This window comes from Rhipicephalus microplus, chromosome 7 (genome assembly GCF_043290135.1).
Source record: "Rhipicephalus microplus isolate Deutch F79 chromosome 7, USDA_Rmic, whole genome shotgun sequence".
In the NCBI taxonomy this organism is placed as follows: Eukaryota; Metazoa; Arthropoda; class Arachnida; order Ixodida; family Ixodidae; genus Rhipicephalus; species Rhipicephalus microplus.
The window spans coordinates 16,003,327-16,026,292 of record NC_134706.1 but is presented as its reverse complement, the minus strand read 5'-3'; the positions used below and the strand labels follow the sequence as shown (position 1 = coordinate 16,026,292).

The window sequence follows — 22,966 nt, the reverse complement described above, 5'->3', positions numbered from 1 at the left end:
CGAATCCCATCCGCGACGGCCGCATTTTCGGTGGAGGCGGAAATTCTCGATGCCCATGTTCTTAGATTTAGGTGCACATCAAACAACCCCAGTCATCGAAAGTTTTGAAACGCGATCCATTACGGCACCTGTCATAATCCCATCGTGACCTTTTAGGGCGTCGAGCCTTATCAGTTATGATATATCCCTGAGACACTAACCCAATGCCACGCGCAAAGAAAGCACATGCAAAAAAGCATATGAAAGCTTTGCATATGCAAAGAAAGTGACGCTATACACTCAAGCGCATACTCTGGGGGTGCTCCAGGCGTGTGAGGTGAAGTGCACAAGCGTTAACCCCGATGCTGTCTCAGACAGATGGGTGGCTGCGATTCCCAGTCTGCACCGGGCCGACACACTCCAGGTCAGCAAGCCCACAACATGGCCGTCGTGCTTGACTTCCTTGTATATAGGAGCCCGAGATCCGCTTTCTTGCAGGGCCCCATTATAATTATTTTTCGTATATATTCTTATCCCATCAGACATGGCGCCGTTGTTGATCAAACCAAACATCTAGTGTCAGATCGCACTATACCTAACACCTTCCAGAAGACCACTGTAGCACTATACCTAAGACCTTCCAGACATGGCGCCGTTGTTGATCAAACCAAACATCTAGTGTCAGACCGCACTATACCTAAGACCTTCCAGAAGACCTTTGTTTACTTATTTTGAAATTCGCCACAAGAGTGCAATGACCTTCTCGCCCGGAGCGACATGCCACGGCCTCTTTGCATCCAGTGGTCACTGTTGAAATCTTTGCGTAGGCACACGGGGACACGGAAGAGGCACGCACACAAACGGGCGCAATCTACCATATGGTTTATTTTTTTGAAAAAATTCACGTAATAACTCTCAGATATTAGCAATCTGGTCACCGAAAAAACATTTGAACTGCGCACATGACAACTTACGATTACAAGCCCATTAACAACAGACAGGAGCGCTAATAAGGCAACCGAACGGTGCCTGTTGTTCAATAAGTCAGCGAAGGGTCTGCTGTTCAATGAGATTGTGATCGCAAGTTGTTATGTGCGCAGTTCAAATCTTTGACCGAATTGCGCAGATCTGAGGGTCATTCGGTGAATGTTTTCTAAAAATAAACCAGTTATTAGATTTCTCCCGTTTGTGTGCCTCCCTCTTCTGTGTCCACGTGTACAAGATTGATATGTTCCAAATAGGCCAAATAAGAGATGTGCTTCAGCTTAAAGCAGCTGTTAAGAGCCATTATACGAGTCATGCGAAGTGTGAAACGCTGCCACCCCTCCCCCTTTTTTCTTCCTTTTCTTTTCGTCCATAACACACTTAATATATTTCCGGGAGCATTGAGACATGCCTCAAACTATACATATCTTTGGTTGTACGGGCCCAAACCACCTTATGATTATGGGACAGGTTCTTGCCGAGGGCTCCGGAAATTATATACCATTGGTGTTTTAAGTTCACCGGCTTCGCACAGTACGCAGGACTCCGACGTTTCGCCGTTATTGAAACGTGACCGTCTCAGCCAGGGTCGAACGCGTGACTTTGCAGCACATCAACAGATCGCTGTAGTAATGTTCCCCAGCGGCGGATTTGAGAGGTGCGAGTTAAAGGAACACAAACACGCACACAACGGAACATGCTTTCTTGTTGCAACAGATTCAAGAAAACGATGGCGTGACAACAGTTATGCAAACAATGGCACATATAACTACAGTTAAATTATTTGCTCATGTTCGTCGCATAATGACAAGCCATGCCGGTAATACAGGGTTGCAGTTCGAGAGCGGAATTAGATGTATGCGACAACGTGGTCGCATGGAAGCGTTCCGGGCCGCTTCAGCTTAAAGCCACTTCAGCTCAGCAGTTTAGGCATCATTCCGAGCCTGCCTATCAAGCGCCATCCTTATGTTCTGTTTGTGTACATCTTTTTCTTCAATTTCGTTGCTCCGCAGTATACGGCGGGCGCAGATCTCGCCGATAAGACGGCGACGAACGATATCGTGACGTAATGGCGATATCACTTCTGACTGCAACAACGCATGCGCGAATGGCGAAGTTGCACACGGGCGGATGGCCTCAATTTTTCTCTGGCTGCTCGTCATGCTGCGCATTTTGCAGACAGCAGTTTTTCGGCGCCATGGAATGGCGATTTCCGTGATGTTAGGGCGCGGGGCGCGCGATAGTAGCAGTACGTACGAGTCGCGTCTCAGCTTTTTATTTCGCGTTTATGGACTTTACCTGGACGTATGAAACCACGCACCAGAAACCACGTCGCCAGGATTCCATTGAGGACCACTGCGAGCTTCGTCTTCGGCATCGAATTGGTGAGTTTCATAATGTGACAAGCCGGCGGGGGGTGGGGGCGTGTTCATCGAACATCACTCGCTAATAGCTTAGTTCAAGTGTTTAAGGCTAGGTTGCGTGTAACTTTAGCGGGCGGGTTCCTTGAACACGTCGCTACTTCATGGTCAATATTCCCGGGGACACAGGCGGGTAGGCTCAGCTCGCGGTTAGTTAGGCAGGTAAGACAGGTAGCTTTTTGTGTCCTCGGGATTATTGCACGTGACGAACTGGACGGCCCGTGAAGCCAGCGCTGCCATTATTTCGTGCCAGTGTTTTCTGGTACGTAAACACGTGGTTGTCGCGGGCCGTGACACGTGGCCGGCCGGTTCGGCTTGCCGGCTTGTTGAAGACTGGAGTGCGAATGCGAAGCGGTTCAAGCACTTCGTCTGCACGTCGCGTCGGGGGCCAACTCTGGGCGGAGTGCAGGTAAGTTAACCCTATAACCGTTCACTCCTGTTCTGAGTGTTTCTTTTGTTATGGTAACCCTTGCCCTACTTTATTTTCTTTTTTAGCATTTCCTTGGCTCGTCTACCGGCCATGGCTTCGCGCTCAAGCGTTACTTGTGAGTCTGCATATATTTACGCGTGAACTCTCATGTTCTAACAAGTTTTGCTTTCGTTCCAGGAGCGCTGAACGACGTACGTACTCGCGCGCCCCGCGCCACTCCTTCGCATCTTCCGCACCATCGTCGACGGAGTCTCTGGCGGACGTGCTACCGGCACTGCATCGAGTGAGCATGGCTTTACTATTCTCATGCGTAGAATAGTGCAAACATAGTAAGTGCGAAGGGCCGCTTTGCTTCAAGCTTTCTTAATCTCATCCAGGGTTCTCTGAAGGGTTAATGCGGAATCCTGGAAAGGGTGCCACCATCCGTAGCACGCGTATAGAGATGTGGCGTCTCACTCGTTGCGTTGATATAGCTAGAACTTGGGCTATGTTGTGGTTACTATGGCCGTGGCTCTGTTTGGCGCATTTCGTTAATTGTTTCAATGTGTGGGTGCCACGTGGGGCTTTGCAATTTAAACGAGCGTGGCAGCTAGTAAGCAATTTAAGCCCGCGTGGGTGCATGTGGTAGTTCTTAAGATATGTTAATTTGCCTATCCTTTTCTTTGTTATGGTCTGTTAGCGTACTTGAAAAATGAGTGGCTTGCTTTGTCGGTTTACTCGCAGGTGCGCTACGGAGGTAACAAATGCTCCTCGTGGCCTTATTCAGTTGTGCTTAAATTGGCATACGCTTTGGCAGTGTTTACGTTAAGCAGGCTTAATTTTCTTATGTTGCGCTCTCATTGAATTCGTTGGCTGCAGTCTTGCGCAGCAAATAAAGACCGTGATACCGAAAGTAATATTTCATTGGGTAGTGTCAAAATCTGAAATGTCTTTACTTTCCTTGCGTACATATTTGTATACCCAGCATTTTCATATGCCCATCACCTAGGTCGGCTATGAAAATTCAATCTCAATCTTGTCCACTATACAAATGAACCGGCAAAACGCAACTTGCGTCCCATTGTGTGCAATGCCCATAATGAATTCAATGTCTTAGTGAGTTCACTGAACGAGTTCATTAATGAGGTTATTGGCTTCTCCCAAGGAGCACTACCTTGTCTCACACACCCTGGGTCAGAAGATCGCCTGGCGGGCATCCTCGTGGCGCTTCCTTAAGTAAGCACTTTCTCATGTCTTCGAAAGCTATATTTACCAAAAGAATCTCGCTGCTGGTAGATTTAATTGCAGCAATTGTTCTCTGAAAAGGCTACCATAACATGTCAGTTTGTTAGACCAAACAGCTACCACAGTGACATAGCAGCTGGGGCGCTGCGCTGACGTGAGCTAAGACGCAACATCTATGGTTCCTTTCCAGCTATGGTAAATGCACATATTCTCTTATGTGAGAGGTATCCAGAACATTAAGAAAATCTAGCTCTTCGAAGACGTTGAATTGCTAGGCAAAAGCATGTGTACCTAATATGCCTGTTTAGTGTATTATTATAGGAAAAGACGATATTTGGCGAGTGAGGGATAGATCGACAGGCTGGGCGCTGACTTTCTGTAGTTCTGTCAGTCTTATCTAGTACAGATTATTCTGATATCGATGCATGCAGGCTTTTGGTCGACTTTACGCACACGAGCTTAGCGTTAGTGCCTCTTCCTGGTGGGAAGGTAGTAAACAATGGAACGAGTTGCTTACCAGGGAGGCTTGCGTGGTGCTATTGAGTACAGCTCGAAGTTTCTGCTTAGTGTTGGCGTGCTTCGTGTCGTGAGCAACATAACACGGTGAATACAAGTTATCACTGGAGAAAAATGGTGAAATGGCGAGAATAGCTAGCTCTGCACAAGACTACGCTGCGCAATAGTACTTTCACTTCACCTGCATTCAATTTTTTTTTTCTGCCAAGACAGCAGTAGGTTTTGGAGCTACAGGAGATATTGTGGCAAGTCTATGCGTTGTGTTCGTAAGCTTGTGTCGTGTCCGGTGCAGCAGTGAGGGTTCACAGATATTTCCTACAATTCACCCTTACGTGTGCTAGCAGACTGTTTTGTGCATCCATATTTAACTTCGTCGCTCCACCTGGTTGCACTGATTATATTCTGATAGCATGACCTGCGCAGTTTCATTTCTTACAACAGAGTTCACAAATCAACCTATCATTAGTTCTAATATCAGTTCAACCTATAATAATAGTTCACAAATCAACCTATCGCTAGTTTTCTCATAAGCTTCAGCGTTACTGGCAGACATCTTTACACTTGTTTACACAATACCAGTGATCTAAGGTGTTTGTTTAACGAATGATTCTGCTTGCAATGCATTGCTTTATTGGTGACACTTTGCCATAGGCAAAAAATTGTAACACGTATTGGCCTCGACTGTGCCTTCTTAGTTGAGCTGTGTGTTTAACATGGTACTTAACTGATAGTTTGTATATAATTAGTGTGAAAAGACGGTGCTGTATCTTCACTTTTCTCTATTGTGCTTTTGGTAGAGAGTCTTGTACGCGCCTTTGGAATTACTAAAGCAAAGTTTCCCCTTGCTTCTGACAGTAATTTTTAGACTACTAGATCTAGGAAAGGGATACCATTGGCATACTAGCTGTAGTGATGCGCTTGCGACCAGTATTTTCTGACTTGGAATCGTTTTAGTTCATCTTTTTTAACCTTGCTTGAATAGTCATTATTTACATGTCGCCAATTAAGGGCAAATTCGTGACTTTACCCGTCGCATAATATGTATTTAAACATCATATTTTACATGAACACCGCTAATGCCCAGGTGGTACAATATTTTTAGACCAGTTGTCAATCCCTTTTTAAATCTTAAAATTCAGTGCTACTTTCTAAATCAAGCCAATTGGGGCAAAAATATATTCAATTAATTGCAGCTCACTCAGCAATCTTAAAAGGTAGTAAATTGTGCTGTGAACACTTGGATTATGGGTGCGATATATAGGTCACATTAAAATTTTATGAATTAGTATTTCACCTTTAAATTTTGTCCAATGCTTTTGTGATAGAACACTGCCGTTTCACTGCTTACTGCGAAATTCTAGGCAAGGACAAAGGGAAAGGCACACATCACTCATTTTTCCCCCTTAAGCTCGTTAAACATGAATCTCAAAGAACAGACCAAACCTGCCGTATTGCTATAATTCACTTGAAGATGGCATGTGCGAACAAATCGGAATTTAAAAATTTTTAGGTAACTGGTTTACTAATGTTCGTGACCATGCTTACGAAGTGGCACATTTATGTACATTTGTGAATGGCCAACTAACTTCCACTCTTGTGGCAAACATTGTTTGTGACAAGCTCAATCATTTTGTTTGTAATTATTTCCAACGAGCTTTACTAAGAGAGTTGGCAGTGGTGATTCCTAGTTGTGAATTTCAATCCCCATACTTTTACTTCACAGTATTCATTGTTATGCAAAATTTTGTTATACCAGCCATTACGCTTTCAAGTAAAAGCACTCGAGTTGTCAAGAATTTATTCCGAAAAATGATGAGGCTGAAATCACTAGTGCAGAAGAGGGCAAAGCAAGATGAACCGTATGTGTGTTCTCTGATCATTGTTTGCACACCCACTCTCACACGATTAGGCTGTGAGTAAATAGACTGCCTGTGTCGTCTCGTGCAGTAGCAAAAGATTTGTTTACTTAAATTTTTTGTAGCACAGAATGCGAAGCTCCTACTGCAGGACATTGTAAACATATCGCGTGCAATTTATAAAACTTTATCGGTAACCACTGTTCTTATTGTCCTTGCAGCTCTAAGCATTCCCGCTGCCGGAACTAGCAACTGAAAATGAGCCCATGTTCAAGAAGTTTCATCGCCAGCAACTTCTTGGGGACCCCCTGCAAGCATCATCGTTACAGCGAGCTTCAACATCGGCATCATTGTCAGGTAAACCCTCTAACAAGGTTTAGGAGTCTGTCTTCTCCCATGACGGAAGCTCCAGGGTCAGCAACCGTTGGGCAGATGGGAATGTAGCTAGTTGTTAAGGAGCTTCTGTCGTGAGGGTAAGACCTTTTCAGGTTGCTGTTGCGCTGCCGGTCATCGATCCGTGCCAGTTTCCTTCCTGGTGCGAAATGCGGCTTTCGTGAATGCACTGTGGCACCCTCAACTGTCGTCTCGGCCTGTCAAATGTCGGTCAGCGTCGACTCCATTTGGCACGCCATGGCCGTGCCTCGAACGATTCAGGTACGGTTTCTATTTTTATCTCGCTTTCTCGTTGACTTGCGTAGTTGTCTGTAGTGTTTAAGTCTGCGTATATTAATGCGAAATCTATAGTTCAATTCTGCAAATTAGTGATCAAATTACTGTCTTCAAGTCATGTTAAAGAACACGAGGTGGTCGGAATTTCCAGTATCTTCGACAAGTATTCTCGTAGTCATTATCTTTATTATCTGATATAAATGCCTAATAATATTCAAATTGTAAGTAATCATGTTTCCTGTTGCTGCCAACTTGAAATAAAGGCTAGTCATTTTTCGAGCATTGCCCGTTTTGTCTCGTGCCGCCCATATACCCTTGTATTGATGAAAAAATAGTGTTACAAAATTGCTCTATAACAGTCAGTCCTTCAAGTTTGTGTGCCAGTGCACTGTCAATTCTTACTCGTTCATTTTCTCACGTAGGTGCATGACGGTCTCTGCTTGAGACCTGGTAAAGATCTCTGGGGCACTGTTGAAGGTGGGTCCCTATCATGCTTTAAAGAGTCCATTTTGTTTTTTATAGCTACCTAGTTATTTTCTACAAATGGCACTACTCGCACCTCTCTAACTAACCTGGGTATGACAAAATATCGGTTATAACAGTCACTAAAGAAGTTTTATATATATGTACTGCTAAAAAGTTTTTATAACGAATTTTCGGATATAACGAACTTCTATTGCGCAAGATGCAACTTTGTTACGAGGTCTGAGTGTATACGGCTGGACATGCGCAGCTCCTTTCGTCTGTCCTGTCTTTGCAGCATCATATACAGTGCTGTCTGTGTGGGCTTTGGTTTTTAACGGCTGTCTCATTTGTTTCAGGTCGCATGATCGGGTGTTCTCCATCTTCTCATTTGCCTAAGTGAATGAGGCGTATGAAGGACACTGCATCTTGCACAACGGCCATGCACAATGGTGTAGGTGTCCTGCCCCGTTGTGCATGGCGTCTTGGCCGATGCTGCCCTACACCAGCTCGTGTAAGTCTGAAAACAATGCTCTTAAGAACTGTCGGGAGTAACGAGAGATTATGTTGCAGCTCGTCAACTTTCATCCCTGGTGAAAGTTGGTTCGGCGTTCTTCCTGGTTCGAGCTTGCCTGCCGTGCAGCGCCTCTCGTAAGTACAATTTTACTCATGGTGCCAAACACGTGTTCACCAACTTTAGGTATTTTAGCAGCTAAAGTGTCGTGCTGCATTGCGATTCTAGGCTTGATGCCATGAATGACGCATTGATTTAGGTTAACTGTAGCAACACCAGGGTACCGAACTTGCCAATTGAAAAGTAGTTTTTTTATATTTTCGTACGACTGTTAGGAGTGTGCTGGTCACTAAGTATACTGTGAAGTTGGTTCCTAAACGTGACTGCCAACTCTGGAAATGAAAAATACCAGCATTGTTTGCTTAACCCTCAATTTTCAAATCAATACTCTACCTACATTTCAGTGTGAAATAATGGGGCTTCGGGTGTTTGGCAGTAATTTGAAGTTCTGTTCCATATACGGCGTGCTTTTTAATTGTGTGATAGTTGTGGCATTTGAGACTCCAGACTTGAATTAATGTAACCAGTGATGCATGTCATTGCAGCTCTACGACCTGTTGGCTTGGCCAGGGCCAGGATATTCCAAGTGTGGACCATGGACGTGGATCGAGCTGCTTCCCTGGCGATTCCTACGAGCTTGCGAACACCAAATTGGTAAGTTGTGGCGAGAGTAAATATGTTAGAGATGTTGGTGTGCTTTTTACTCCTATTGCCACTCCAGTCTTCCGCCATGGAATTCTAAAGTTGTGAAGGGTACTGGTAGGCGAACCTTTGCGCAGTTGTTGCCACTGCGGGTCCTCTCGATGATGAAATCGAAAGGGAACTGGCTTTGGAGGTGGTACTTGTACGTTCGGGTTTCACAAACCGGAAGTAGTAGGCGCGCAGCCAGAATTTTTTTCGGAGAGAACGGCACCCCCTTGAATTGGCGATTTTGCGCTCTCTATGCTATGGCGTAAAAAAAATGTCAAGGGGGCACGACCTTGTATGCCACCCCCAGCTACTCCCCTGTTAAGCAGTACGAGTCGTTAGTGACATGTCGTGGCTGTAGTGAAAGCACAACACTCGCAAATAAAAGTTTCACCCTTGGCAGGTCGCAAGTGGGGTGTTTGCATAGCTAGTGCCGAACTGTGAAGGCCAATATGGGTGAGTATTGCTTCGCCACTCATTAGACCGGTAGTACTTTTCTGGTGACTCTCTTCACAAGTGTCCACACAATAATGCTGTGGCCAGTCGCCACGCATCTCGATTAGTCGCGGTCTGAGGGGATCTTTAGCAAACACCAGACATGTCTCGGCTAAAAAAAGGCAGGTTCTGGGAGTTGTCTCCTTGCGATGTCGTCGACAGGAGTGCCCACTTTCTGTGCTGTTGTACTCCCATCCACAGTTTCGTCCCAGTTACTCCTTGTACAGACGTGGTTTTTATCAAAGCAAGGGTCCAGAGTTAACTGCTCACTTACTGTTGCGTTGACTAATTTCCATAGACTTGTATCGGCAGTTCCATTTCGTAGTGTTCATTCATGCTGCCATGAAAGCAGGGGTGTTTTTCATATTTTTCTCTCGGGCATTCTCTAATGTCCCCGATACTGTATTGCAGCTCCTGCACGGCAACGGTCCAGCTCCATATCTACAGACCAGCAGCTGCCCTCCGGTTTGGGTCTTCAAAGATCTTGACCTTGGATATTCTGAGTAGATCAACTCTGGGACCTCGCAGTAGGAAATGGTATGTGGTGTGCATAGACGGTGTTTTTGTGACTTTCTTTCGAGAGTTTTCATCTGCCTTTCAATTCCTGATGACCTTATCGGCACGCTCAATGCAAGATATGGCTGCCACGTCGATCCGATGAGGGTCCATACCAGCGCCAGAGGTGTTTAAAAGCCGCCGAGCATGTTCGTGTGCAATCGGGAGAAGAGTTCACTTCTGCTTCAGGCAAGACATATGGCCTTCATTGGCTACTTGCCAATATCTTGCGAGTGTACATGTAAACTTGTGCCAGTGGAAGTGCCATCATTAGCGGAACAAGCGAGAACATGCCACTCCTCAAACCGGATGGCTGAATTCGTGGTGGCCGCTATCGGAAACGCACTGGAAAGGGTGCAGCGGTTTCACCAAATGATTCTCTAGGGAAAAATTGTATCGGATTGCATATCACGGGCCCCTCGCAAGTACAAGGCTGCTATGCCTAACAAATCATGGAAGTGTGCGGCCAGTAGCTCTGGGCCAAATAGCGGAGAGCAGTCGTGTGTGCACGTGCGTGACAAATAGACGTCATACAGCCATAGACTTCTCAAAGCAACACCTTGTTGTGCTTAAGTGCTGCGGTAGCGGGAGCAATTTCAAACGCCTGTCGCACTTCCCTCAATGTAAAGAGACTTGTGGGCGGAGTCACAGTTCAAGAGATTCCTACTCGATAGGGGTTTGAGGCTATTACCACACGCTAGTGTGTTCAGCATCACAGTGCCACGTATGTTGAGGACTACCAAGTGGCTCGTTTGCCATTACAGGCCAAACAGCGTGACATACTGAAGTCTGCGTTTGCGCCAGGACATCCGCCGTCTACGGACCCCCATAGCACTTCCCCTTTGGGCGCTGAACAAGTTTTCCTGGTTGACATCCTCTCAACACTACTTCGTGTGAGTCTCTCGTACTTTGAGATATACGGCGAAGGACAATGCGAATATGCTTTTAGCGGAGTGAAATGACGGACAGTGTAGTTTAACACAGTGCATATAGTGGACGGTGCCTAGCTGAACAAGCGTTGCGGGGCAAACAGAAAACAAGTGAAGGGATGACGAGACAAGACGCCACTTTCCTATCAAGCGTTCACTCGTTCCTCATCTCTGTTAGCAGTGCAAACCTTTTGTTAAAGTAGCCACGACACTACAGCTGCCTTAACTTTGCTTGAAGGCGACTCTCGCCCTGTTCCGTGCAGTGCATGTCGCACAAGCCATAGGAAATGGCGGTTGCAGAGAGCTGTACAGTCTAAACCTGGTACCGCCCAAAGTACAAGATACAGCTAGGAAAAGGGACTTTTCGTCTGGTTTCCAGGATATAGCCAAGATTTAACCAGTACCTGATGAATAATTTAGCTGTTTATATACAGCGACTTCAGGCCTCATATTGCATTGAAGCATTTTTTTCACAATCAAGTTTTCATAATGTACAAGGACATAGAATGTAACCTTATCTTTCGCTGAATTTCACGAATTATGTGGCTATTGGCAAGATCCCCTTTAGACAATCAGAAATGGGTTTAACTTTGTACACTTTTCGACTTGGTTCACGTGCGGCTGCGCTGAAACGTGCTGGCTTTTGATGGCACTTGTGGCAAGTGGCTTTGTAGCTATGACAATGTGCCGATCGAAATACGGACAAAAACCACCACAGTGGCTGCATTTAACTGGGACCGAAATGCAGACACTTGTGTAGTTGTAAATTGAGGCGCCGATCAGGAACTTCACTTCGTAAAATAGCCCGAAGCCCAGCATGCGTGACATTTTCCATAGTTCAGGAAAACAATCTTCAATTTTGCTATTTCTACTTGGCAACGACGGTACATCTCTTTGCAGCTTTGTGAAGGGGCGGTGACAACTTGACCGTGCTCTGCAAAATTCGGAACCATTGCCACGGAGGTGCGCAGTCGGCGATCCGTCGGGGACCGCTAAATCGGCCATCGTTGCGATGAGCTTCGTTAGTGGCATGAACTTGATAGCTAGGTGAGCCTATATAGACTAGGGTTGTTGCATGCTCGCAGTATATTGCGAATTGCCGTAATTTCTTAATACTGCCAAAGTTTTAGGTTTGAGGGTAACTCAACATGTTTTCCAGTGCTTATGGCCTATCCTTCCACATATGCTCGAGATATTTGCGTACGAAGTGCACGTAACATTCGCTCTTCCACACGCGTTGACTGTCTACAAGTGCCTAAAATTTAGTTCGATGCGAAGGTTCTGGACACAGATTAACGCAAATGGAAGTGTTAAAACAAATACCACATTTGACAGCAATTACAATAGAAATGCGATGATTGTAGTAACAGTAAGTCTAAATTTCTTTATAAACTTTATTCAGTGAATCACTCAATTATATCGAATTGTTATCTGCTGGTGGCGAGAATTTACAAGGTAAAAAAATCTTGAAACACCTGCAAGACACCCACGTCAAACATCTTGTTCAACACTGCACTACCTTAACGAAAACATCTGAATGTATTCACTAACAAAAATGTTTAATTTATCAATAGGTAAATTTTTGGGGTCGTTTTCATCTTTACAGTGCACAGAAGTCACCAAGTGAGGGTGCTCTCGCAGAGGGCTATGTGCCGTCTAAATCGGCCTCGAGTACGTTGTGTATATTGGTAAAACGGGTGCGCCACGTCTTGCCGAGATGGATAAGCGGGTGGCCTTTCCTTGCAGCTCTGCATCTGATGCACGCAATGGACGGCCCCACGGGTTCCTGGTGCATTTTGTCCAGTCCGTGCTCCACCAGTGATGTCGACACTCAGCTGATGATCTGCCTGCTCGAGCCCGCTGCGCTGTCTTGGTCCATGTTTGCCCGGCGATCCGCAAGGACTTGTGTGAGTGAATTCACGTTGAGTACAGAGGCAAGGGAAGGGAATGCACAGACTCTCGACTCCATTTATGGGGAAAAGCACACCCAGGTTAACGCATGAGCACAAATATGCAAAATATTCCACATTCACAAAGAGTGATTAAAAAAAATGCCGCCATATCCACGAAGTGAATGATGATGAGTGGGCGAAGCTCCGGAGGTAAACCTGGTAAACCATGAATCCTCTGTACATTTTGCCCACTCGATTTCATTACATCGCTACCCCTAGCGTACGTCGCCGCACTAAATCGAACGATTGCCTTCAACCAATGACACGCGCCATATGTGACATCATTCCTATTTTATAAGATCTCGCGTCTTTCATCAACTACAAGTACCGCTTTCTAGTTTATAACATCTTGCATCTTTTCATCATCAGCTACAAGTACCACCATCTAGTAAACACTACAAGAACTAAACGAGAGGTGGCTACATACAGGAGACGGTACCGCCATCTAGTGAACACTGCAAGAACTAGAGGTGGCTACATACAGGGGACGGTACCGCCATCTAGTGAACACTGCAAGAACTAAACTAGAGGTGGCTACATACAGGGGACGCACAGCCCACGCCCTAAGGAGCTTCGCCCCTAAAAGTGCGCAGGTCACCGGATCAGATCCCGGCTCGATGGCGGCGAAAATGCTGTAAGCTCGTGCTCAGATTTGGGTGCATGTCAAACAACCTCAGGCGGTCAAAATTTCCGGAGCCCTCATCTTCGGCATATCTCATAATCATATAGTGGTTTTGAAACCTTAAACTTCATATATCAATCAATTGAAAAAAAATACAGAGGAATTAAAATCTACCATAAAAATTGCAAAACAATAAAGTAGTACCAAATTTTTGCTGAGTTCATACAAGACCCGATTTTATTCGTAAATTTCCTTTATGAAGTTCTTTCTAAACAACTTATTTAGACCGGAAGTCAGTCCTAGTCTCCTGAAAGACTTTCCATGATTCTTACCGATCGTCACCCAGTATTTTATACTGATAAAGGTATTCAAATGCGACACTCTAGTGCTACACTATGAACAAACTTGAGTTTCCAGTCTACAGTTTGTGCCATGTTGGTGAGATTTAGATGCAAGCGCTCGCTTAAGAGCTAACATTACTACACATGTGCGAACAGTAAATTTTAAGTTTTACGCCTGTAGAGAAGTGGAACAATTTTGAATCGGATTCTAATGGTGCATATAGCGTAACATAAAAATACAGCATATCCACGTAGTGAATGATGAGTGGGGCGAAGCGTCCGTCAGTCTCTCTGCCCCTAAATCTAGCACCTTTCCACGAAAACCACTAACGCAATCTAGTGACAGCATTTCAAAGGACATATACACACTATTCAATTAATATATTGAGCAATTCATAAACTAGCGGTGACTACATACCACTGCTACGAAGGAGGGAACGATCCACACTATAAGGATCTTCGCCCCCTAAATAATAAACAATGTCGTGAATCAACCTACCAGCACAATACTTTATTGAAATAAATCATGTGCAAATGTCTGTATTTTAAGTTCAAAAGAAACTGGAAGCAACTTGCCTTCGCGATGAAATAGTACGTGCCATCCACTTATCGCCATGGACAGACATGCATAAATGTGCGGAGCCACCGAACTTGATACGCGTGCCTTTCATAGGTGATAACAGAGTGGTATGCAGTATACCATCACGAAGGCTTGCCTCTATTCGGGTTTCATTTGACGTGGATAGAGCATCAAGCTTTAAAATTTACTTTACTTGTAGCATGTAAGCTAGCGTAACAAGCTTTTAAACGATGAATTCATGGGACGGCAATACTTTCATTAAACCTTGACGTTGTGCCTCGTGGCAGTGTAGATTTCTCTTAAATAGTTGTAATAACTATATCGCAACTCTCCACTGTAGCGAAACTGCCTTTATAAAGGGCCAGGTGATGCTGTTGGTCATATATGTTCATTTCGAATACTTCCAAATTACTTAGACATAAATTTTACTTCACAATTTTGAGGACAGTAATCCTTATATATTCGCAGCCTTCACATGCCGGTTTAAGCTCACGCCTAAATTGCGCACGTGTCTAAACATTGCCTGTAGTAACCATATTCCTAATATAATGGTGCGGTATCTCGCAGTTGGGAATACCAGCTGCACTAGCGATTTCAGTGTCACTACAATGGCACTCAACATTACCCTGTCATGAATGTGGCTCAATTTTTCTTCCAGCCTGCTAATTTTCGCACCTGACAGATGCAAGAAACGAGCCTGCAGGTCCGTATGTCATCCAGCCCTTCCTGCAAGAAGTCCTTTCCCCAGCAGGCAGTCATGCCGGCGGCCTCGTTCCGATGAACCTTTGCTTGAAGATTCTCAGACTCGCGTAAGCATGTGCACTTCATTGAGTAACAGGGGCGGAGTGCAACAATTGTGGACTAAGCAAACTTGAGTTCGCGCCTTGTTGGCATAATTTCGATGCGAGCACTGTGATCAGCACTGCCTTTAGCAGCCAGGTACACAGTGGCATGAAATTATTATCTCGATCGCTTGTGCATTAAAGCGACAGCCTCGAAGAGGTCGTTTCGTAAAAATTCCGGCGTCGTTGATTGTGAGCGAGAAATTGCATTGTGCGTGGCCAAAAAATTGAAAATGCAAATATCAATAAAAAAAAACTCTGGGTCCGACTGGGGATCGAACCCGGGTCACCTGCGTGGCTAGCGGGTGTTCTAAGACGTGCATACTTTTGAATACAGTGAATAAAACTTCCCCTACTTGGAAATAGTGAAGGTAACTTCCATGCATGCTTTGCGAACACACGTGTCCTGTATATGTATACATGCTTCAGAATAAAACTAAAATTATTGCAGTAGTAATGCATGGTGCAACCATACATAACAATCGGGCCTCGGATAATGCGATTATCGCAATGACTTCATGGTTTGAAGCTAGTCACTTCCTACAAAAGGCACACACGCTACTGCGCCTATTTCCTGAAGGCCACAATGTGAGTGCATGGCAAGTTCGAAAAGATTCGTGCACTACGTACTTAGAGTACGCACTTATGGACAGGGTAGCCCCATCAAGTTCAACGCTTGAAGGCGAAGCCTAAGGATCCCCCAATTTTTCAGAAACTTCTAGTTGCAATGCCCTTGAAGCGAAAGGAAAATTGATTGCAGCACTCAAAACAGGACGGGGATCATGTACTTTTCAATGTACGCAAACATAACCTCCCAAACATCCCAAACATCCCAAAAGGAGATATTTAAGATGGCACAGCACTTCCATTATAAAGAGAGAATGCGTCAACCTCTTGGCAAAACTAATGGGAAATTTATGGCACTAATAAGGGCAACTTACAACGATGCTTTAATTTTATAGTGAATCTAATGCTGCAATCGCACTTTCCTTTAATTCATATTTTCAGTCTCTTGTGTATACACGGTATAGCTATATAGTTACCCTCTAGACAGCATCTATAATTGTGTCACTATATTAAGTGATCGTGCTTTAAATTAAGTGCTAAAACTAGACATCAGTGTATGATCAACCTAGTGCATCGGTAAATTAAGGGCGCCATTTATAGCAGTGATTTCGCATTTGCTTTTTCTTTCTATCTTTGCGGCCTATGAACCTGGCACATTCAAAGAAAAAGTTCTGGTCTTTCGCTTACTTCGCCCACCCATTGCTTCGTGATTTGCCGGCGTCGAACATCCTTCATAGGAGTATTGGACCTCTCTTCTTGGCCATCTCCAGTGACGCAGGTAAGCACTGCTTTTTTTTTTCTTGTGACTGCTTTTGCAGGTTCTTTGCGTATGGCTAAGCATCGGCAAGCCTTAGTGGAACGAGATACTCTGCAACATTAGGGACTGTAATATTCTGAGATTGTCTTGCCAGGTATTGTTAAGAGAGAAGCAGTAGTTTTGTAGTGTGTGCAAGCGCATTCACGAGGCATTTTGGTGTGGATCAATTATGGTGCTGAAGCTGTGCTAGGTCCGGTAAGCGTGTGTGCCGGCAGTAAGATTACCATGTGTTTGTACACCATTATTGGCTTTCCCACATACCTACGCAATTTGTCTATTAGAAATATTATTATAAAAGTATTTGCCGATCTGATGTGTACTTATTAAATTTCCCGCTGTTATCTCACGCAGATACACAACTGCTAAAAAAATTCCGCGCTTTGATGGCTCCCTAAATACGGGTGCCATACTTATAGGTGACCGACGGCCCGTCAAATGGTTGGCACACCATAAAAATGGGCCTTTCGCACTTCTCTTGAGCTTCCAGACTTCTCTTGATCTCGTCGTAGCTGGAAAGCCTTGACACAGTACTTCTGTGCATCGGGCAAACGTTTTCGTGTTGACAAAACTCAACAGAAGCCTCAAAGGTCAGTTCTGACTGCATTCCCACCACTTAGCGGGGATTTAACTATGACGATGGGTGCATTTCTTTCACTTGGTTACGTATCTCTACACATTACACGAAAATTACTTGAACCACCGAAACAAAAGGCGAAAGGAAAGTGCGTCAACTCGCAACTCAATTTTTTGCCAAACCACCGCTATGGCTGGGCAAAGGTACTTTGAATTGTATCAAAATACAATACAAGATACCCAGACAAAGCGTTGGTGATACAGATACAAGATACTGCCGCAAAAATTTATCCGATACTATACTTGCCAATTACTCTTAAGATACTTTCATTCATTCGAATATTTGTTGTTGTAGACCCCCACAGTCTACTGTACGCGTGGGCACACAACCAAAAAAAAAAAAAGCTTCTGAAATGTGCCACGTTTCATTTCAGTGAAATTTTGGTTGGTACCTCGAAAGATTTCTTCCAGTATAATTTATTTTATGTCCGAACCCGTAATAGGGTGCGATTTAGCTTTTTAACAGGACACCTCTGTAGACACTTCGCTGACAGTGGTTCTCGCTTGTCATTGCTGTAATTGATGAGTCGCTTCTGAGCTCTCTGACCAGGTAGTGGATTGCCATCTAATCACACGAGCTTCAATAAGAAGCCTTCGCCCGATAGCGCTAATACCGGAGTGCAGTTTCAGATTCTCTACAAAAGATTGTTTTGCAATATTGATTCACCGCTGTACAGCAGGAACAACGCTGTTGGTGACATTTTTGTGGAGCACATAAAGCTGCTCTCACCTTTCTTATTCTTCTTATCTGCCATTGTAAACCACTCCTTATCTAAATACTCACCAACGTGCAGTCAATTTTCTTGAGCGAGAGAACATGTGCACCTCGGAAACGCCTTAGACCTGTTGCATTGTCACGTGGCGGTGACTATGAAGAAAGCGCCCGTCGCTGGTAGAAATGAAACTAATTAGCGTATTTTTGCCCGTAACAATTGTTCGAAGTACAAGCAAAGCGCGCTGTACTCTGAAAGCGAGTGTCGTAGGCGTTCTGTAATCTTATCAACGGCAGAACGTGTCTTGTATTTATACAGCACAGTGATCACTCATTCCAGAGTTATCGCTGGTTTAGCATGCCTAACGTCGCAACTTACCAAGAGTGTGTGTAAGGTGTCTAATCTGAATAGTCTTTTCAGACTTAACCTCCTAAAACTATATAATTAAGCGTACCGCCGAAAGGGAGAGCTATGGACAATTTTTACCATGCATGTGGTGTTCTTTGACATGCAATCATATCTAAAAGCGTGCTCCTCTAGCAAGCAGTTCAACTCCATCATGCAGCCGCCGCAGCCGGATTTGTGCGCAATCTGACCAGCCCAATCTGGAACAATCTCGAACTTTACGAAATATTGCTGGTGGCTTGTTTCGAGCGGTCATGCCGTTTGACTGAATCACACGAAACTGTAAAAAAACAAAAACAATTAAAAGTGCGTTGCAGCATAGTTGCAGAAATAGTCGAGGGACAACGCCGCTATTCACGCTGTTGCCGTCTATAGCTAAGGTTCCCTGGCTATTAGTAATAGCTAAGAAATGGGTAAGGTTAAAAAGAAGGCAAACATTTATAACTAAACTAGAAAGGCCGCTCTGTTTAAGCATTCGGGCTAAATCAGTTGAGATGCAAAATACAGGTGGTACTCCTAATAGCTACGGCAAATAAGCCATAGCTATCAAGAATGCACGCCCCCTGTGTTGTGCATCTGGAGAGCGGCATCAAAATTTGTATGGCCATTGCAACACGTATTCTGGTGCGCGGCGCTTGGGAGTGGCTAAGGGTAAGTGTCATGGCTATGATAAAACTAAAGAAAGTATTTCATGAAAACTAAAGACCCGTGGACAAGTACGCGAAGGCTATAGTTTCTGTCGAGACTGCGCGAGCTCTGTCGTGTTGCTCTGCTTCCCGAAATGGTCCCGCACACCTGATCGCCTGCCCTGACTGGTGGAGTCTGACGTAAATATAAAATTTCACTGCTTTTCAGTCTGTTAGGGTGGCTTAGTCACACTATTATTGTCTTGAAGATGGGAGTTCAACAAGTGAATGTTTCGCCCAGTGCACCATTGCGACTAGAGTGTCTTGGCTAGAGATACACGATACATTATCGAATGCAACTGAAATGGATACAGATACTCGCCTTCCGAGACGTATCACGATACACATTCAAGATACGCAAATAGTATCTAAAATAGTAGATCAGATACATGTATCTTCGATATTGCAATATATGCACCATGCCACATAAGCAAAACACACCGCTACGTACGTCACGCTGTACAATCGCACACTCTCACACTGCATGTGCTATTTTAGAAACCCATCAAAAAGATCAAATTTAGCTGACCGGAGTACCAACAACGTATCGCTCATACAAACATCTATCTTCCTGATGAGGCATGCTTCTAGCATCTCCCTCTCAATCACCGCCTTGTTGCTTTTACTTGGAAGGGTGTTATTAGCGAATCTCCCCACACATGTGACAGTGCATAGATATATGTGGCTAAAGGTTATTCTTGATCTAAAGATCATGCTCTTTCACTCGATAGTTTTATAGGTTTCTGAAATAGCAAGTGATGTGCGATTTTCTTGATTGTGCGATGTGATGCAGTGGTGTGTTTAGCGCACGTGTAGCATGCTGCATATATTGCGATTGCTTAGCAAACATAAATTTAGCGGTGACTTGATGCTCTTTTCGCCTTATCCGGCGATTTCCGTCGTCCAATTTTTTTCCTGGGCTAATTGGTGCATGCCAGAAGCTTTACTAAAGTGCATCCCAGTACATGTATTCCTGGAAGCGTTACCAGCGTCACTCGTAATGAAGGTGGCGAGTCCGACTCCTTTCATTAGAGGGTAGGTCATGACCTCTGCACAAGACTGCTGCTGATCAATAAACCTTTGTATGCTAGCGTAGGGTATGAACTCTGCAGGTGAGACTTTCGCTAAGAACAGTAGATTTTCTTTAGATGCTTTTCTTTTTTTGCTCAGCATGACTAAATCCAGAAATAAGACAAATCAAAGCATTGGGGACATTGCTGTCCCTAGCTGTTCTGAGGTAATTGGGATATAAATTGCACGAACTTCATACCCTTCAGTTCGAACCCACAACCTTACTGTATCACTTCCGATGCTCTGCCGATTGCATAAAAATTCCATTATCTTGTTTATTCCTTGGCTTGGGAGAAATTCGGCATTTTAAAATATTGCGTCCCGCATGAGCTCGTATTGCCGTGCGCAAGTTGTGTAATCTGCGCTACACATAACCGTGAAATGTTGGTGTACTTACAGCTCTTCAAGCTTCAACCCCGTCGATGGATGCTACATACAAGCCCACATAGCCTTCTACGTCCAGCCTGTGCCTCTTGAGTTGGCAAGACCATCCTTATCCTGCTGTCAGACCGTGCCTTCATCAGCAGGGATTCCCCTTCTGGTTCTCGCCTTTTGCTTGCCTTATTGGAAAGGCATCATGCAAAAAGCCTATCATTGTGGCGAGGACTCTTCGACAGTGCTTCTCGGTTTCGTTCCACTGTGATCGATAGAGTGCGCTACGGACTACATCTCTCATTGCCCCCGTGAGACATGCCAGCGATCTATGGGTCCACCCTGGGCTACCAGCTGCCGATGAGATGCTGTGCAATACCTTCTAGTCGGCGATATATTACCTATTCCTGTACAGGGCTGTTGGAAGAGTAGTCCCAAGGCTTGCAAAATCTATCGCACCCGGAAATTGTACGCTGTCAGATAACTAAGTTAATCTTGTTTTAGTGACTTTCAAATTTGCTGGACGCATATCATTGAATAAATAGAGCAAGTGTGACATATGGTGCCATGATTCCCACTAGTCTCCATATAAAACTGCAGACAGATTCATTGACCAATATACATGTTTGTTAGCCACGATAGGCATCTATACACATTGTGAAATCTAGTGGCATAGTGATGCTCTTTCTCTTTAAACTGCATGGAAAGCTGGGTAACTTGCAACAGATTGATCTATCAATCTTTGCAGCAGGAAGGCTGCTTTGATCCGCGTGTGCATGTCTTTGTACTTGTTCGTTGTGCATTTCGGTGACCCGCCCTTCCAATCGCAACTCAACTTGGTGCTCCTTCGGTTCGGTCTTTAGGCTCATGCGGACGTGCTCGGCAGGTTCTTGTTTGCCCAGTTAAGCTGAAGGATCGCCAATCGTTACGTGCGGGAAGTCAAGTTTTCTCTTCTGGACGATCTGAATACATCGGGCGCGTCCTGGTTGACAGACGTTGGGAGCATTGGTATTTGGTTAAATACTAACACTTGGCCGTGCACCTGCTTACTGTCCACGCCTTCGTCGAAGTACCAGTTACGTGCTTGTCCGTTTTTAATGATAGTATATGGTTTCGAATTCGGCATTCAACTTTGAATGTTTCGGTCTCTCTTCATCCGGTCAATGAACATGCAGGAGCATCATTATACCAAAAAGTGAACAATGTGACTGGAGGGCTGTGCAGGGGCAGGCCGTAATTGCCGCAAACAAAAACTAGTGGTTTAACAGGAATTGTTTCGGCACGTAATGCTTGCTTTCTTTTGTCTGTTACTGCAGTGTTGTTCTATATGCTTTTGTAGAACACGAATGCAGGGGCCAGGAGGTCAGCATAGTATGGCCGCGAAGCTGTAATTCTTGTGTGAATACTGTTTGTTTCACGGTGAAGTTGTGAAGTGTTGATAGGTAATGTCGTGATTACGAATATACGCTGTTTAGTTTTGTGCACTTTGATTGCTCTTGCATTTGATTTTGCTTACCAGATTGGTTATCTCTATATGGTTGCACCGTGTTTTTGTAATAAAGACAAATGTAGTGAATGTATCCTTTTCTTCAATTTGTGTTGAGCACTATAGTTGGGCAACCTTTAGAAGTCCGTAAAGGCTCACCCTGATCCCTGTAGGATGGCAGCGGGTCACCTTGGCGACTAAAGAAACAACTTAGAGGTCGCTGAAGTCCTGCTCATACAGTCAGCAATTTTTCGAAAAGAGAGGTCGGTGGACGTCAGGCTCTTGACGTCTGCCTGGAGTGCATGCCCATTCGTGCAGGCTTGTGAGCCTACGTTTAGAAGTCGGCGTTTCCTCTTTAAAGTGGCTGTCGGTTTAGTAGGGTACAAATATTTATTTGAAGCCTTTATCAGTGTCACGTGATTTAGAGAACTTAAAATTTGAAGTAATGGAGGGGGTTGTGAAATTGCAAGGTTGTTTGCTGCTCTGCTGTGCAGTTTTCTACTAGTATTGCTACACATTCACAAAGTAGTGTTGGGCCTCTACAATATTTGCGTTCTTTCCTCTAACACCTATTGCCACCACAAGGTTTGTTCGATTCAGCATTTGTATCGCTGTGCAATATATTGTTCATTCTGATCCGTAGTGCTAATACATCTCGTCTTTGGCCAGTCGAGTGTGAATTCCCATGTAGGCTAAGCTACTGTGTTTGCAGTTTGGGTAGCTTCAAATATAGCGTGAACATTCTTTGTCAAATTGCTTGTGCTGTTTTGAGGGATTTAAGTGCTTGTTCTATAATAAATTTTGGTTGCTGCAATTTCCTCAAATGAAACGTACGTTGTAATGTCAACTTTCTTAATTGGTGCTCGTTTGTGTTCTACTAGTTGAGCACTTCTCTGCCTCCTTGACTTGTACTCCAGCAATTGTGCAAACAGTTGCCCTCTATAAGAGACTCGTAAATAAAGTAGTTTGTTAGACATTCTAACAATGCGTTGCTGAAATAAAATTTCACGTACAAGAAATAATATTCCAAACGAGTTCAGAATATGGAGTCTCTACGAGGTCAATGTTCAACACTGCGTGCTGCTGGGGCCGTTTTCA

The 22,966-nt window shown here is 44.5% G+C and overlaps 2 protein-coding genes across 2 annotated transcripts; both read left to right on the top strand.

The window, feature by feature from the left end:
* Nucleotides 1-2,270: 2,270 nt before the first annotated feature.
* LOC142767181 (uncharacterized) lies at nt 2,271-7,537 on the top strand. Its single transcript, XM_075868402.1, has 6 exons — nt 2,271-2,348; nt 2,560-2,793; nt 2,880-2,929; nt 2,992-3,097; nt 3,959-4,029; nt 6,632-7,537. Exons 1-6 carry the CDS (start codon nt 2,271-2,273, stop codon nt 6,657-6,659), a joined length of 567 nt encoding a protein of 188 aa, XP_075724517.1. The 3' UTR covers nt 6,660-7,537.
* Nucleotides 7,538-7,917: 380 nt separating this feature from the next.
* On the top strand, nt 7,918-22,697 carry LOC142767307 (uncharacterized). Its single transcript, XM_075868758.1, has 9 exons — nt 7,918-8,055; nt 8,115-8,192; nt 8,661-8,769; nt 9,709-9,834; nt 10,617-10,745; nt 12,528-12,688; nt 14,935-15,085; nt 16,349-16,463; nt 20,410-22,697. The coding sequence occupies exons 1-5, from the start codon at nt 8,019-8,021 to the stop codon at nt 10,636-10,638; spliced, it is 372 nt and encodes a 123-aa protein (XP_075724873.1). The 5' UTR covers nt 7,918-8,018; the 3' UTR covers nt 10,639-10,745; nt 12,528-12,688; nt 14,935-15,085; nt 16,349-16,463; nt 20,410-22,697.
* The last annotated feature ends 269 nt before the right edge of the window (nt 22,698-22,966 follow it).